Genomic DNA, 16,860 nt, shown 5'->3' with positions numbered 1-16,860 from the left:
GGACTAATTTGAAAAATAAATTATTTTTGTTTTCTCAAATCTAATTTTTATTTTGTGACTTTAATGGTGTGCCCCTTTGGGATACTTATGTGATCGGATCCTAATATGTGTGGACCCCACTTATGCATGCCCTAACCCTAATTTTGACTATCAAATACATGTGGGACCCACTATGCATGCATGTGTTCCAGTTACATGCAACCTAGTATATGTATATGCACTAATCGGATTCCTCTACAGGAGTCATGTCACACCGGAACACCCAATCCCGATCCCAATCATGCCCGTCACCTCCCGCTTCCCCTACACAGAATCGGGGTAGACCCCGTAATGCACCTCCAGCTCCACCTATACTTGCAGCCCAGGATGTAGCATCTATCATGAATAACATGATGCGGGGAGTTGAAGAAAGGTAAAATCAGTTTATGGTCGGGATCGATAATAGAATCCAATCGGCGATAGAAGCTCGTAATGCACCACCCATACCTCCTACTCCATGGCACCCATTCCAATACCCGTTGGATTGGCTACCCTTCAAACATCTAGTGGGGCACAAGTGCATGGGCAGGTGCAAGACCCAATGTCGGATCATGCCCAAGCCCATGTAGAGGGATGGAAAATGATGGAGAAGTTTCAACAGCTTAGGCCCCTATGCTTCTCCAAGGTGGGCCAAGACCTGTTGTTTCCATCAAGATGGATTGGTGGAATGGAGAAGGTTTTTAGACTGATAAGTAGAAAATTTTGTGTGCAGGTTATCAGTTACAGAATGAAGCTGATGATTGGTGGAGTGCCACCGAGCCTATTCTGAGGGCTAGTAACCCAAACCCCACTTGGGCAGACTTCAAAGGGGCCTTCTTTGAGAACTATTTTCCAAAAAGCTTCCAGGATAGGAGAGAGAGTGAGTTCTCTTAGTTGGCTCAAGGTTCTCGGTCTGTGCTCGAGTATCAGTAATACTTCGAGGAGCTATTCCATTTTGCTCCTGAGCATCTCAGAGGTGATAGAGCTAAAGCAAAGAAGTTTGAGAAAGGGTTGAGGCCAGGTATTGGGTCAATCATTGTGGGGTTGAAACTGCAAACCTATACTGAGGTGGTCTAAGTGGCCAAATCTATTAAAGATCGACATAGAGATAACTTCATGGCCTAGCAAGGGACTGGAAAGAGGCCAATGGGATCTACTAATTCTAGGGGAGGCAGCAAACCTTTTCGAGTGCCCTATGTCAACCCAACTTTAGTGTAATTTAGGAGGCCGATGCTAGTCAGACTTCCTAGTCCTCCTGATCTAGTGCTGTATCTCAGTCTTCGGGATCGAACTCGAGATGCTTTTATTGTGATCAGCCAGGCCATATGGAGAAAACATGTCCCCACCGAAGGCCAGGTGATGCACCTACACTATGCCACCCAGGCCTCAGCAAACATATTCAGCCCCTAGACCAGTACAGCTCCTACAGGGCCAGAGATCATAAGGCAGAGTGTTTGTTATAACTGCAGAAGATGCCGAGACTGCACCCGGTGTAGTAACAGGTACATTGTTGATATCATTATTACCCGCACATGTATTATTTGACTCAGGAGCCTCGCATTCATTCGTGTCATCGGCATTTACGAAGAAGATGAGCATTTCACCCAAGAGACTAACTTAATGTTTGGCTGTGAGCACCCCTACAGGAAGTGTAGTGGGCTTGAACTATGTTTATAAGCCTTATCCAGTGACCATAGGTGATCATAAGTTGAATGCTCACTTGATCGAGTTGGATATGACCGACTTCGATGTGATTTTAGGAATGGAATGGTTGTCCGCGTACAGAGCCAGTGTGCTATATGTAGAGAAGATTATCATTTTTAGACCTCGTGATGATGATGAGTTTGTGTTCCAAGGGGATAAGCCCAAGAAACCCAAGAAAGTTATCATATCCACACTCTAGATAAAGAAGCTACTGGATAAGGGATGTCAAGGCTACTTAGCATCTGTGATGGATACTGAGATAGAGATTAGGTCATTAACTGAGCCAGATGTCGTGAGGGAATTTCCTGATGTATTCCCAGATGACTTGACAGGCTTACCCCCGGACCGAGATAGAATTTGCTATAGACCTACTCTCAGCTCGGCACCAGTGTCAAAGGCCCCTTACCGCATGGCCCACATAGAGTTAAAGGAATTGCAAGTGCAACTTCAAGACCTTCTGAAGAAGGGATTCATTAGACCTAGTGTGTCTCCATGGGGAGCACCAGTATTGTTCATCAAGAAGAAAGACGAAAGTATGAGATTATGTATTGATTATTGGGAGCTTAATAAGCTAACCATTAAGAACCAGTATGCATTGCCAAGGATAGATGATTTATTTGGTCAGTTACAGGGTGCCAAGGTATTGTCCAAGGTCATCCTTAGATCGGGCTACCACCAACTCAGGATCAAGGATAGTGATGTCAGTAAGACAGCCTTCAGATCAAGGTATGGACATTATGAATTCTTGGAAATGTCATTTGGGTTGACCAATGCACCTGCGGCATTTATGGATTTGATGAACCGGGTATTCCAGGATGCCCTAGATAGGTTTGCAATAGTATTCATTGATAACATTTTGGCCTACTCCAAGAGTGCAGAGGAACATGCCGTTCACCTAAGGTTAGCACTGCAATGGCTGAGGGAGAAGCAACTCTATGCCAAATTCAACAAGTGGGAGTTTTGGCTATCACAGGTGGCATTCATAGGCCATATTGTTTCAGACAAGGGTATAGAGGTTGACCCAGGCAAGGTGAAGGCAGTTCTAGAATGGGAGACTCCCAAGAGTGTAGCAGACATACGTAGTTTTCTGGGATTGGCCGGATACTACAGGAGGTTTATCGAGAACTTCTCTTACATTGCTACTCCGATGACCTGACTCACATGAAAGGGTGTAAAATTTGAGTGGTCTGAGGCTTGTGAGAAGAGCTTCAAGGAGCTAAGGCAAAGGTCAGTATCAGCTTCAGTTTTGACTATTCCGACCTGTACAAGTGGTATGGTTGTGTATAGTGATGCCTCCAAGCTTTGATTGGGTTGTGTATTGATGCAGCACGAGAAGGTCATTGCTTATGCATCTCGTCAGTTGAAGGATTATGAGAAGAACTACCTAACCCATGATTTGGAGTTAACAGCTATGATTTTTGCACTGAAAATCTAGAGACACTACCTGTATGGTGAGAAGAGTGAGATATTCAGTGACCATAAGAGCCTCAAGTACTTCTTCACCCAAAAAGAGCTCAACATGAGACAGAGGCGTTGGTTAGAGCTGATGAAGGATTATGATTGTACTATCCACTATCACCCAGGAAAGGCTAATGTGGTAGCTAATGCATTTAGTAGAAAATCCTAGTCACTGACACTTGCATCACTGACCACCAATGAGTTTCTCCTAGAGGAGGCTAGGAAACTAGACTTGGAACTATTAGAAGAGGGTATCACTTTGTCACTATCAGCATTAGTGGTGTAACCTAGTCTGGTGGATAGAATCACTGCAACTCAGGTTACTGATGCAAATTGCAGAAGTTGATAGCAGAATGCCAGGAAGGAACCTAAAAGGACCCAGATTTCTCTGTAACTGAAAGCAGAATTCTCAAGTTCAAAGGGAGGTTGTGTGTGTCCAGTGATGGTGATTTGAGAGACAGTTTTGAGATAGGCACATTGCCCTCCATACTCCATTCACCCTGGCAGCACTAAAATGTATAAGGACCTCAAAGGCTCCTACTGGTGGAAAGGAATGAAGAATGATGTGGCCACGTATGTGTCTAGATACCTCACATGCCAGCAAGTCAAGGCTGAGAGACAAAGGCCCCATGGGTTATTATAGTCCCTACCTATTCTAGAGTTGAAATGGAAGAATATTACCATGGACTTTGTCATAGACCTACCCTGTACACAGAAGGGTATGGATGCCATTTGGGTAGTTGTGGACCACTTGACCAAGGCAGCTCACTTTATCCTAATCAAGATCACATTTTCTATGGACAAGTTGGCCAAGTTGTATGTTGATAACACTATCAGGTTGTATGGTGTGCCAGTTAGTATTATCTCTGATCGAGATCCCAGGTGCACTTCAAAGTTCTAGACATGAGTGCAGAAGCCTATGGGCACACAGTTGGCTTTCAGCACTGCCTTTCACCCTCAGACCGATGGTCAATCGGAGAGGACTATTTAGACATTGGAGGACCTACTTCAAGCATGTGCCTTGGATATAAGTTATAGTTGGGATGAGCACATTTTCCTTATTAACTTCTCCTACAATAACAGTTATTAGGCCACCATCGAAATGTCCCCATTCGAGGCATAGTATGGCAGGAAGTGCCAAACTCCACTCTATTGGGATGAGGTTGGTGAGCGGCATATTTTGGGTCCAGACTTGATATAGGCTACTAGTGAGAAGGTGAATATAATCAGAGAAAGGATCAAGGCATCTCAGTCCAGGCAGAAAAAACTACGCAGATGTTAGGAGGAAACATCTGGAGTTTGGTGTTGGAGACAAGGTGTTTTTACAGATCTCCCCAGTTAAAGGGGTGATGCGGTTCGGCAAGAAGGGAAAGCTTAGTCCAAGGTTTATGGGACCGTATAATGTACTGGAGAGGATCAGACGAGTAGCTTATCAGATAGCTTTACCGCCAGAGTTGGAAGGTACACACGATGTCTTCCATGTTTCTATGTTGAAGTACATTTCGGACCCCACTCACGTCTTGACTTACATACTCCATGAGTTGGATGAGGATTTTGCCTACGTGGAGTATCTAAAGAAGATTTTTGATCGGAAGGACCATGTTCTTTGCAACCACACTATTTCTTTCGTCAAAGTGAAATGGATGAATCAAAATGAATAGGAAGCATCCTGGGAGCGAGAAGATGAAATAATGAAGCAGTATCCTGGATTGTTTGATTTACCAGGTATGTTCAATTTCGATGATGAAATTCTTGCAAGGTGGGGGGAATGTTACACCCGTGCCCTAATTCAGTCTAATTTGAACTATTGTGATAGGCCTCGGATTAGAGATCGAAAGTACTATCGGGTTTTGGCTCACGGCTATGCATTGCCAAAGGGGTAGAGATGACCCCACATGTTCGTACATTGCATGCCTATCTAACCAGAGGGGATTCGTACCTTTCGATTCTGGACAATAAGTGACCCAACTCCCCGTACTTGAATTTTGACACGCATAAAAAATTATCGAAAGGCCTTGAGCATGTCCGAGGGCAACCACTCGTGCGAGACTAGCCATAGGACAGCAAGCTGTCTTGACCACAGGAAACAAGCCACTGGAAGCAACTTGGGCCTAGATCCGGTGCCTATTTCTGGTGGGTTGACAGGCTGTTGTCAGGGTTCTGATGCTCATGGTTCCCACCACTCGCATCGTAAATGGTTTCGGATGATCCCATATCATCCTCCACACCTTTCTCATGGCGTGAACACTTTACGGACCTAAATAGTCGGGTCCTCGTGCCCTGAAATTCATTTTAACCCGATTGGTCCAAAAGGGGTCCAACCCAAACAGACCCTAAGATCTACACCTCTCTTTTTTAGCCTCACTGTTCCCCTTAAATCTAGACGTTGGTCCTCTTACATGCTTGAGGTCTCTTATGTTAAAGGACTGAGTAAATATTTGGGCTTACCAATGTCTTTCGGGGTCTCCAAAACTATGCTGTTTTAGGACATTACAAAGAAGACTGGCAAAGAATTAGTGGTTGGAAGAATCGGTTGTTATCCCATGCCGATAAGGAGGTTATAATAAAATCAATAGCCTTTTCTTTATCCAGTTAACTTGTTCCCACTTCGAGCTTCCTGAGTCACATCACAATCATATGAGGATTGAGGAAGGCTGCAACAAATTTCTTTTGGGGAGATGGTACAGATGAGAAGAAGATACATTGGGTCTCTTGGAGATGACTTTATCAATTGAAGAGTAAAGGAGGGCTGGGGTTTAGGGATCCGTCCCTTCATAACCAACCTTTGTTGGCTAAGGTAGCTTAAAAGTTGTGGAACGAATCAGAGGTTGCTTGGGCATGTTTTCTTGAAGCCATCTATTTTCCAAAATTGTAACTTTTTGGAGGCCTCAATAGGCTCTAACCCATCATAGGCATGGAACAACATTATGGAGGGATGCAAAGTGCTTAAAGCTGGTTTACTTTGGCGTGTTGGAACGGGAGAAAGTATTCAGAATTTGGGAGAGATACATCATTGACTAATACTTCCATCCTGTAAACCGAGCTACTTCTATAAAATCCAATTGGGGTTGTTTCCACCCCAAGACCAGCAGGTGTGGGGAGATTTGAAGCATGGAATTTTTATTGTTAAGATGTCTCAACAACAGTTTCGAAGGAGATTTGGAGCTGCAACACCTAACAAAAAATCAAGGGTTTCATGTGTAGGGCATCTGTTGATAATTATGCATGTTTATTTCGATGCAAACCAATTACTTTTCCCATGGCGCAAATTCTAAAAATGAATGGTGAAGTTGGTGAACTTTTTTTCTAATCCACGAGTATATAGAAGACTTGTTGGAGGATTAATTTATCTCATAGTTATGTTGTGTTGTGACTTCATGGTCAATTTGTGGCAAAAGCACGAACACCTTATTTAGATGTTGCATGATGGATTTTCCACCAGTTAAAGTCATGCTCAGGGAAAGGTTTTCTAATGTTGTTTACTAGCAGTCTTCATGTTTATGCCTACAGTGACTTGGATTGGGCTAGTTGTGCAACCTCTGCAACCTCTCTTCATTCTACCACAAGGTACTATGTCTTTATTGGATAGTCCATCTCCTGGAAAAGCAAAAGACAATGGATTTTTTCCTGATCTATTGAAGCCGAATACAATGCCATGGCTAGTACAACTTGTAAGCTTTCATCAACAAGTGAAATATAATGAGATTTACCATCAATGTGGTTCGCAAAAAATTGAAGCTCTACAAATTTGGACAGTCTATGTTTCATCCAACTAACAAGTGGCCAGATATTTTTACCAAAGCTCTTAGTGAAGAACAATATCATTTTCTCAAGTTGAAAATTGGGCGTCCATAATGTTCCCTCCTTCTCTAATGCATTTAAGTACGTCGTACCCTGAGAAAGAAGTGAAGTCAATGAAGTTGTTACTCTCTTTCAAGTTGGAGCATGAATATTTTGAGCAGACGTCTTAATACCCCCCCACCCCCTTTTTCTCCCCTCAAGAAAACCCAAATGGGCCTAAATGGAAAGGGGAATTATACTTTTATTGTGGTACATTTGGGAACAGTCTCTTACACATCCATTAAATTTGTATGATTGAATAAGAAATCCCTGTCAAATCTCCTCAAACCAAACAACTCAGGATCCACTACATTTCCCATTCCATTCTCTCAAGTAAATGGTGAAAACAGGGGAAAAAAAAACTTTGTTGGTATTCTCCTTTAAGACTCGTTTATACTATATATATATATATATATATACCCATGAACATTTACATCCAGAAAAGAACTTAAAAAACAATCGCATGCCCATTAATCAGTCACAAACGGTATACCAAAACAAACCCCCTCCCTCAAAAAAATAAAAAAATAAAATAAAAAGTCAACATCTGTAGGACTTATGAACTCTGCCTATCGTGTTCAGCAGTTCGCAGTACCTCCTTTGCCAAGAGTGAGAAAGATTGAGCAGTATCCTGCATCTCTGCAGTTCGATTGTTGATGCCCTGCCCAAGAAAGCAAGATTCCAGTTAAGTAAAATTGTATGAACTAAAACAATTTTTTCCTCAGCTAAATGAAACCAAAGTAACCCAAGTAAGACGAGACGATGTATCAATAAACATCTATTCAAAGATAGCTGCTCTATTCTCTTCAGCTGGGGAAATAAGACAATCGAAAGTTGTGAAAATTTTAATAAAAAGGGAGTTACCTGCAACTTCTTCAAATTATCCTGGATCTTGTTTTCTGCCATCTTAGCAGCAGTTGTTTCCTACACCAAAAGAAAGTATCTCACTAAGAACGATACCAAAGATAGAGTAACTTTTTTTTTCAAGAAATACCATTTTCTTCTGTGCATTGATCAGTCCTCTATCATTTAAATAGTGTAGTAATTGAATCAAAGTTTCTTCCATTCATATATTCAATGGGAATGGACATGTCTTTATACAAAGATAGACTACATCAACAAGTGGATATTTATTCACGTTAGGAGGTAATGTTGTTTCTTGATATTCTAAGAAATAGACATATATTGCATTATCCACTATGGAAGCTAAGTAAATTGCCATGTCTCAAGTGGGGATAGAATTGCCATTGTTGAGGGGATATTTGAGACATTCCTTTTAGCAAAACTCTTTTACAACCAATGACTATTTATTGGGATAATAAAGTGGCAATACATATTGCAAAGAATAACAAATTCCTTGGTAATACTAAAATATTGCAATGAGATATAATCACATCTATAAGCTAGTTGAGAAAGGTAAAATGATTTTGAAATATATTCCTGGTGATGAAATGCTAGAAGTCCCTTCACAAAAGGTTTGTCGGGTGAATAGATTTACAAAACCTTGAGAGGAATGGGATTATTACCAATCTAAAGAGATCATCTTGATTATAATCCACTCTAACTTCTAAGTTTCATTTCAAGAAAATCAAGTGAGTGAGGTATCTTACAATTGTAATAAGTGTTTACGAATGGGCTGTATTCAATTTTATTAGAAACATGTGGGAATGTTGAAATTGTTCTTAATAAAATCTCATTCCTATAGGTTAATGCACCTTATTTTTATATATGGGAGGTTAGAAAGTTTTCTTTTAACAAATCCATAGATATTTTGGAAGGTAAAATGAAATCCTATATTACATAAACCGCATCTAGTATTGGATCAGTTCCAGTCACAGCAGATCACTGATGCCACATGATTTGAAGGTTTGGAAATCAAAGAGAAAGACAATGATGAAGAAAATGACCAGCAGATGCATGGTTTATGGAACATTTAGGTCCAATTAAGGTTTAAAATCTCTGCCAACTGCCACATCATGTCATACTGTGGGTCTGGCTTGTAATGTTTGAACCAGAATGAGACCAATGGTTTATAGGGCAATGAATATTATAACTTCCCTACTTACAAAACAAAGACACCATAGTTTTACATTTTCTGGTCATGTCCAATGCATATGAACACAGATACAAGTACTAACAAGCCAGGACACCACGACAGCATTTTTCCTCATAAAAAAGAGATGAATATACATTACTACAGTATTTTTCCTCATAAAAAAAAGGGATGAATTAATATTGGACATTGGCACACGAGTGTCCAATTCTTAATTGATATATTGATCCATGGAGTAGATTTCTCTAAGTGCTCATTCCTACACTTGTTATGTTCTTCAACCCCCTACCCCCTACCCCACAACCCACACCCCCCCACCCCAAAACCACACCCACCCAAAAAAAAAAAAAAAAAGGGTACTAGAGAAGCAATGAGTAGTCTAAATTGAGCAAAAGCATAAAGTATATACTTACCCCATACAAAGGGAATCCGTACTTCTTTTTAATTTGATCAACTGTACCAACCTTCTCATCTTCATGCTCCTCGTTTGCTGGAGTTTTATCAGTTCTGACTTTGATCTGTTTCAATTTACCTGCAATTTGAAACTTTAATCCAATGATGGATGGAATAGATAAAAGGCATAACTTGAAGTTCATTGCATCATGGACAATGATTCATATTTCAATATTGGACGATGAACCATATTTGAATATTATCTGCTACTTTGTTAGGAGGAAATATTAGGTTTGGGGCTTCTAGAATGGAAGTATTAATGACAAGAAATGAGAGGAGGAGGTCCATCAGTACTTTTGTTCCACCTATGAGGTAGCGTGCACTGGAGTTCCAAACATGTTGAGTTTGACCAATAATATACTCTAGGTAGAGACCAGGTCAAGGTGGGCCACCTGTGTTGTATGCATAGTTGTCACGGCGTCAAGGCGAACCAAGGTGGCGGAGGGTTGTCTAAGCGCTTAGGCGCCCGCCTTAAGGCGAACTACGGCGAACAAGTGTTATTTTTTATTTTTCCTATTTTCTAACATTATTTAGTAAGTTATATATACCTTGTATCATAAAAAATCAAGATTAAGCCACATCAAGTCATTACAAATCAACATTTAGCCACATCAAATCATAAAAAATTAACATTAAGTCATATTAAGTTATAAAAAAATCAACATTTAGAGAAATGCTCTTATTCTATAATAAGTTTGACTGGTCAAATGATTTTATTTTTACATGAGACTTTTTGTATTAGTTATAATATAAAACCAGCTTTCTAACAAGTCTAAGATTACTTAAATCTGAGTTGCAATGACAAAGTTATGCTTCAGTCAAACTTATTTTTAAGTGCGCGAATACTGTTAAAATCTCTTGAATGAAAATAATTTTATGAATATCAAAACAAAATATTTTTTTACCGGACTTTTGGTTTTTAGCAATGTTTTAACATGATAGAATTTATAAAATTTTCATAATTGAGAAAAACCCTAGCATTTAAAAGCTGAAAATCGTCCCTATAACCAAAATCTAGTTTTTGTTCTTAGACTGGGGGGTTGACTTTTTATCCTTTTGGAATTTGATTTTTAAACTATTTTTATTGGATTCAAATAGGAGGTATTTGCTTATTTATGAATAATATCTTAAGTAAATGAAATAACAAATATTAAAATGAAATAACATAACAAATATTAAAATGAAATAACAAATATTAAAATAACAAATATTAAAATGAAATAACAAAATATTAAAAACATTTACTTGAATGATATTTGGCATAAATAAGTGCCGAAACATAAGGTGACATGCAGTGCAACAAGGCGGCTGTCGCCTAGGCCCCAGGCAAACCGCCTGGACGCCTAGTCGTCGCCTAGGCGACGCCTTGACAACTATGGTTGTATGTGACCCTTAAATACATCTTTATAGACTACATTGGCAAATGTAGTCTATTTAATTATCTTCTTTAACTGTCTGAGCTGAGAATCTGGTTTGCAAGTGAACTGCCTATCAAGGATCATTTCCAATTCTTTTCTTATGGCAGAGATTGAGCACAATCTGTTTTTGATAAATTATGACCACCTCCTAGTGAAAATGGAAAGATATAATTATTATAGTAATTAATGAATTTTAATAGAAGTCTCCTTCTCTCTCTAAAGTATTTATACTCACATCCATGGTTTAAAGTATCTCTGATACCGATACGATACCCTCAGATACGTATCTTAAATTTTTGATACGCACAAATTGACAGCCCAGTGAGATATTGACACGTGGCATCCAACTACGTACCCAAATAGAGGAGAAATTTGAGACATCATAGGAAGACGAGGACTTCCGATGCCAAGTAACGAGGAGACTTGAGCCCTCCTTTAGTAATAGTCATAATAGGACTCTACCCACCTGAAGGAAAGATGATCCCTAAAGGATGGGATTATTCCCTATAGAAAGAGGAGATGTGTGAGATGGGATCCTCCAAAACCGCCCCAAGCTCATCAAAAGCAAAAGGACAATTCCTAATAGGACTCTACGGGATTCGATCCTATAAAAGAGAAATAAGGGGGTAGCCAGAGGTAAGTTGACTAACTCGCTCACCATTGCTCTTTGAATACTGTTGCACGGGTCTCTAACTTGGGCGTCGGAGGACTAATCCTGGAGCCATCTCCGAGCCTTTGCCTTCTGTGCTATTGCAGGACAGACGCTCAATCCTTTCAGATTCTCGGCAGCAATAAATTGGCAGATTGGCGCCGTCTGTGGGAACCGTTAGAGTAATGGTGAAGAGAACCTACCATAGGAAGACAACACAAGCACGAAATATGAATGTAGGAGAGCCTTCGGCACCCCAGCCGCCCCTGGTTGCCGAAGATGAACGATGGAATGATAATCAGGATGGTCCCCTAGGCAATCAGCACTCAACTGGAAAGCAAAAACATAGGGCTGCCAACCCACCGCCTGTCCCGGCTGAAGGACAAGAACGTCACCAAAGCTCAGTTTGACACGCTCCAACAGAAGTATGACTGACTGGCCGATATAATGCGAGATGTCTCGAAGGTCATAACCCAGATGAGTAACAGAACGGCAAGAGACCCTAGTATCCAGTTGGAACAGGCTTGGGATGAAGACCAAAGCAGCTCGGGGTCGGTAAGGTTCGGGAGAAACCCTCGGAGCCGAGTGGCAAGAGAGAAACCAGTACCCAAAGAGGGGGCGCGACATGCCACAGAAGCAAGACAAGAGGAACCACGCTGGGGGGATGAGGATCAGGAGTGGAAGTAGATGATCCTCGACCTCAAGGATGAAATTCCAAAATGGCAGATAATCAGGCAGGAACGTATGAGCCAGATCTCACTAATGACACGGCCTTAGCTGACGAAGTCATGAGGGATCCGTTCCCTGCTGGGTTTCGCGTGCCTAAATATGACACTTATAACGGAATGGGAGACCCTGCTGATCATCTGGAAGGAGTCAAGGTCGCGATGCAGTTCTATCGAGTCTCGGAGAACATTATATGTTGTGCGCTACCCCTAACCTTCAGAGCTACCGTAAGGCTGTGGTACAATCATCAGCCGCCAAAGTCGATTCATAGCTTCAACGAATTAAGCCATGTCGTTGTAAAGGGCTTCTCAAGTAGCTAGCCCCTTTAAAAGACCACATATAATTTGCTGAATGACAAGCAACGCGCGGGAGAATCCCTACGGGCCTATATTAAATGCTTCCACAAGGAAAAGCTTGAGATCAGAGGCCTGGATGCGAAAGAAGAGTTCACGGCCCTCCTGGGGGTGTCAAAGATAAAGAATTAAAGAAATCCCTGAAAAAAGCGCCCCAAGGAACTTGGCCGAGCTAAAAGTCCAATGTGAGAAGTACATCCATATGGAAGAGACCCTGGAAGCCGACAGAGAAGTCGAGGAAAAGCCTGGAAAGAAATGGACTTCAAGAGAGGAAAATAGAGCTTTTGAGGAGAAAAGGCAGCATTCGGAACGTGACCGTGCACCCAGTCCACCAAAGAAGTTCAAAAGGTATGCACCCCTCACCCGAAGAAGAACTGATGTATTGATGCAGATAAAGGGTTCTTTGGACACCAGGGTACTCAAGTGGCCAGAAGAGATGGGATAATACCCCAAGAGGCGTAACAGGGACATGTACTACCACTCCCATAAAGATCATGGTCATAACACTGAGGATTGCTGGCACTTGAAGGGAGAGATAGAAAGTATGATCCGAAGAGGATACCTGGGTTGATTCACTTGGGAGAAAGAAGATGCCCAGGCTGATATTGGCGCTGACAAAAGAGACCGCAAGGACAATCGCTAGAGAGAGAGAAGGGGTCGTCGTGAAAGGAGAGAACCAGGTCATAGAGACAACCGAGAAAGGTGAAGAGGACAAACACCTGAGAGGGCAGAACCTCATCCTTAGGATAATCACTGCAGCCCAACTCGAGTTATAGCCACTATCAGCGGAGGACTGGCCGCAGGGGAAAGCTCCCTCTCAATAAGAAAGGCCAAGGCCTACGACAAGAGCGTGCATGTTATTGAATGGGCGAACAAAAAAGCAAGAATAGGGGCAGTAATCTCCTCCTCGGATGATGACTTGGAAGGTATACAGACACCCCATGACGATGCTCTAGTGATAACTATGACAATAGCTGATTGAAAGGTGAAAAGGATTCTAGTGGATAACGGCAATTCAGCTGATATCCTGTTCCTTGAAGCTTACCAGAAGATGGGCCTGAGTAAAGAGAAGTTAAAGAAAGTTGAGCACCCTTGCAAGGGTTCTCTGGGGCCTTGGTAAAACTCGAAGGGTCAATTGAGTTGCTGGTAAGAGTTGGAACAGGAGATCGCCAAGCTAACAGTTATGATAAACTTCCTGGTGGTTAACATTACCTCTACCTATAACGCCATACTTAGAAGGGTTGACTTAAACCTGCTAAAAGCCATTGTCTCTATGCCCCACCTCAAGATGAAATTCCCAATGAAAAACGGGGTCGGGGAATGCCGAGGTGACCAAAAGATCTCTCGAAAGTGCTATGCTACCACATTATGAGGAAACAAAAAGGCAGGCAGGGCGTTACCTATAGAAGACCTACGTGATGACACTAATCGCCAAAGAGGAGAACCAGCTGAGGACCTTATCTAGGTCGACGTCTAAGAAGGGGACTGTACCCACCAAATCCATGTCGGTGCGTCGATGCAAAAGAAGCCACGTGACGAGATCATCTCGTTCCTCTGAGACAACTTTGACATCTTCCCTTGGTCAGCCTTAGACATGCCCGGGATAGCCCAAGAGGTAATAGAGCATCAACTGATCCCACGAAGAAGCCTATACATCAGAAAAAGAGGACCTTCGCCCCCAAACAGCAGCAGAAGATAGACAAAGAGGTAGAAAAATTGCTGAAGGCTAAGTTCATCCGTGAAATCCGGTATCCCGAAGGGATCTCCAATGTGGTGATGGTTCTGAATGAGAACAGAAAGTGGAGAATCTGCATAAACTTCACAGATCTGAACAAATTCTGCTCTAAGGATAGCTACCCTCTCCCGAAGATAGACTTGCTAATTGATGCTACTTCAAAACACGAAGCATTGAGCTTCATGGATGCCTATTTAAGATACAACCAAATCAAAATGTGCAAAGATGACGTCCCAAAGACCTCCTTCGTAATAAAAAGCAGATTGTATTGTTATGAGGTGCTGCCCTTCGGGATGAAGAACGCAAGAGCCACCTATCAAAGACTGGTAAATAAGATCTTCAAAGAAATGATCGGTAAGACCATAGAGTATGGGGATGATATACTAGCCAAGAGCTTAAAGGCAGAGTACCACATCCGGGACCTAGACCAGGCCTTCCAGGTACTGAGGAAATACGGTAGGAAGCTGAACCCTACAAAATGCGCCTTCGGTGTCACATTAGGAAGTTTCTGGGCTTAAAAGTGTCAAAAAGGGGGATCGAAGCAAATCTGACGAAAATACAAGCCATCCAGGAGATGATATCCTCGGGAAATATGAAAGAAGTGCAAGAGCTAACGAGGAGAATTGTCGTATTGGGCCACTTCATGTCTCGGTCGGCCAACAAATGCCTCCCATTCTTCAAAAGCTTGAAGGGTTCAAAGAAGTTTGAATGGACAGAAGAATGTGAAAGATCCTTCGAGCAGTTAAAAGAATACTTAACGACATCACCGCTGCTAACAAAGCCAAATATAGGGGACACCTTGTAACTGTACCTGGCCGTGTCCGCCATGGTAATAAGCGCAGTCCTATTAAAGGAAGAAGGGAAGCAGCTTTGTCGATCGAGGGCCAGTGATGGCTTTTTCTTTCTTTTTTATGCTTCTATGCAGCTGCCCTTGTTGGGTCTCTTTTCCCTCCCCCTCCCCCTTCTTTTTTTTTTTGCAATTATGGCCCTTCGGCCCCTTTTTGGCTGTACTTGCCCATTTGGGCTCTATTTTTTTATGAAGTGTTATTTTTGTTTCTTTCTTGAATGTCGTCTCTTCTTTTTTGGCTAAGTGTGTTATTATTGTTGGACTCCCTATCCGAAACTGAAGGTAAGCCTTGCGGTCCATTATCTTAGGTTTTGGCTTTATGAAGGTCTTTTGGGCACTCCCATCCATCAAGACCCTGGCTTAAATGTTCTTGTTGGGGGCGAGTTCTCACTTTGGTTGGCTGCTTAACCAAGGTGGACCCTTCGGTCGTGTTTACTCGGCCTTGGTCTGAGTTCCCACCCAAGGGAGGACCCTTCGGTCAGGTCTGCTCAGCCTTGGCTTGAGCCTCCAACCAAGAGAGGACCCTCCGGTTAGGTCTACTCAGCCTTGGCCAGAGCCTCCAACCAAGGGAGGACACTTCGGTCAGGTCTACTCGGCTTTGGCCTGAGCTCCTAACCGAGGGCGGGTGCTTTGGTCATGATGTTTTGGTCTTAACTTGGATCTCCCTTGTCCAATGATGAGTTATTTCGACTATGTCCCCAGGATCTTTGTTTGGGATTTCGACCTCTAGGTGCCATACTATAGTATGAGAGCTAAGTTAGTCGAAAACCAACTTTTAACTCACTAAGATCCTCTGAAATGTTCGGGGAGAAGGAATTACAACCTAAAAATTGAAAGTCCTAACTATGAAACTTAAAAAGTACTGAATACGAAAAGTGCTAAAACTACAGGAAGTTATAAAAGTATTAGTTGCTACTGGTAGAACTTCCTCAGGTTCTTGGAGTTCCAGGACTGGGGTACCCAACCTCCCCCCATAGTCTTTAGGTGGTATGAGCCAGGTCGTATCACTTTGGGGACTATATAAGGCCCTTCCCAATTGGGTGTTAACTTCCTTAGTGTCTTGGGTTTGATACCTCCGTCTTTCGTAGGACTAGATCACCAACCCTGAACTCATTTCTTCGGACATTGGAGTTGTAGTACCTTGCCATTTTCTGTTGATAAGCTGTCATCCTCTCTTGTGAGCTCTCTCTTATCTCATACAGTAGGTCCAGGTTAGCTCGAAGGCCTGTCATAACTCCAATCTCGAATGGTAGTATAGCTTCAGTGCCATAGGTCAGAGTGAAGGGTGTCTCTCTTGTGGCCGACCTGTCTGTTGTCCTATACGCCCAGAGGAAATTATGCAGTTTGTATGCCTAGAGTCCTTTGGCATCATTTAGCCTCTTCTTTATTCCTTGTAGCAGTGTATGGTTGGTCACCTATGTCAATCCATTAGTAGGTGGGTATTCGCAGAATGCCCCAAAGGTTGGGTTGGCGACCTGAGTTTGTTGGTGACTACTATCTTGGGTATCTCGAATTGGTAGACCATTGCTCTTTGGAAGAAGTCCCGGATATTCTTCTCTGTTATCGTGGCTAATGCTTCGGCCTCCGGCCACTTTGTAAAGTAATC

The 16,860-nt window shown here is 42.2% G+C and overlaps 1 protein-coding gene across 1 annotated transcript in view; it reads right to left on the bottom strand.

The window, feature by feature from the left end:
* Positions 1-7,303: 7,303 nt before the first annotated feature.
* The window catches only part of LOC122061708, a 103,406-nt gene continuing 93,849 nt past the window's right edge, over positions 7,304-16,860 (bottom strand). The window contains 3 exon segments of the mRNA XM_042625126.1: positions 7,304-7,681; positions 7,885-7,944; positions 9,487-9,605. Of these exon segments, the coding sequence (XP_042481060.1) occupies positions 7,577-7,681; positions 7,885-7,944; positions 9,487-9,605 (284 nt within the window). The 3' untranslated portion in view covers positions 7,304-7,576.

This window comes from Macadamia integrifolia, chromosome 14 (assembly GCF_013358625.1).
Source record: "Macadamia integrifolia cultivar HAES 741 chromosome 14, SCU_Mint_v3, whole genome shotgun sequence".
In the NCBI taxonomy this organism is placed as follows: domain Eukaryota; kingdom Viridiplantae; phylum Streptophyta; class Magnoliopsida; order Proteales; family Proteaceae; genus Macadamia; species Macadamia integrifolia.
Note: the sequence above shows the minus strand (reverse complement) of the source record. Positions and strands in the feature narration are given on the sequence as shown.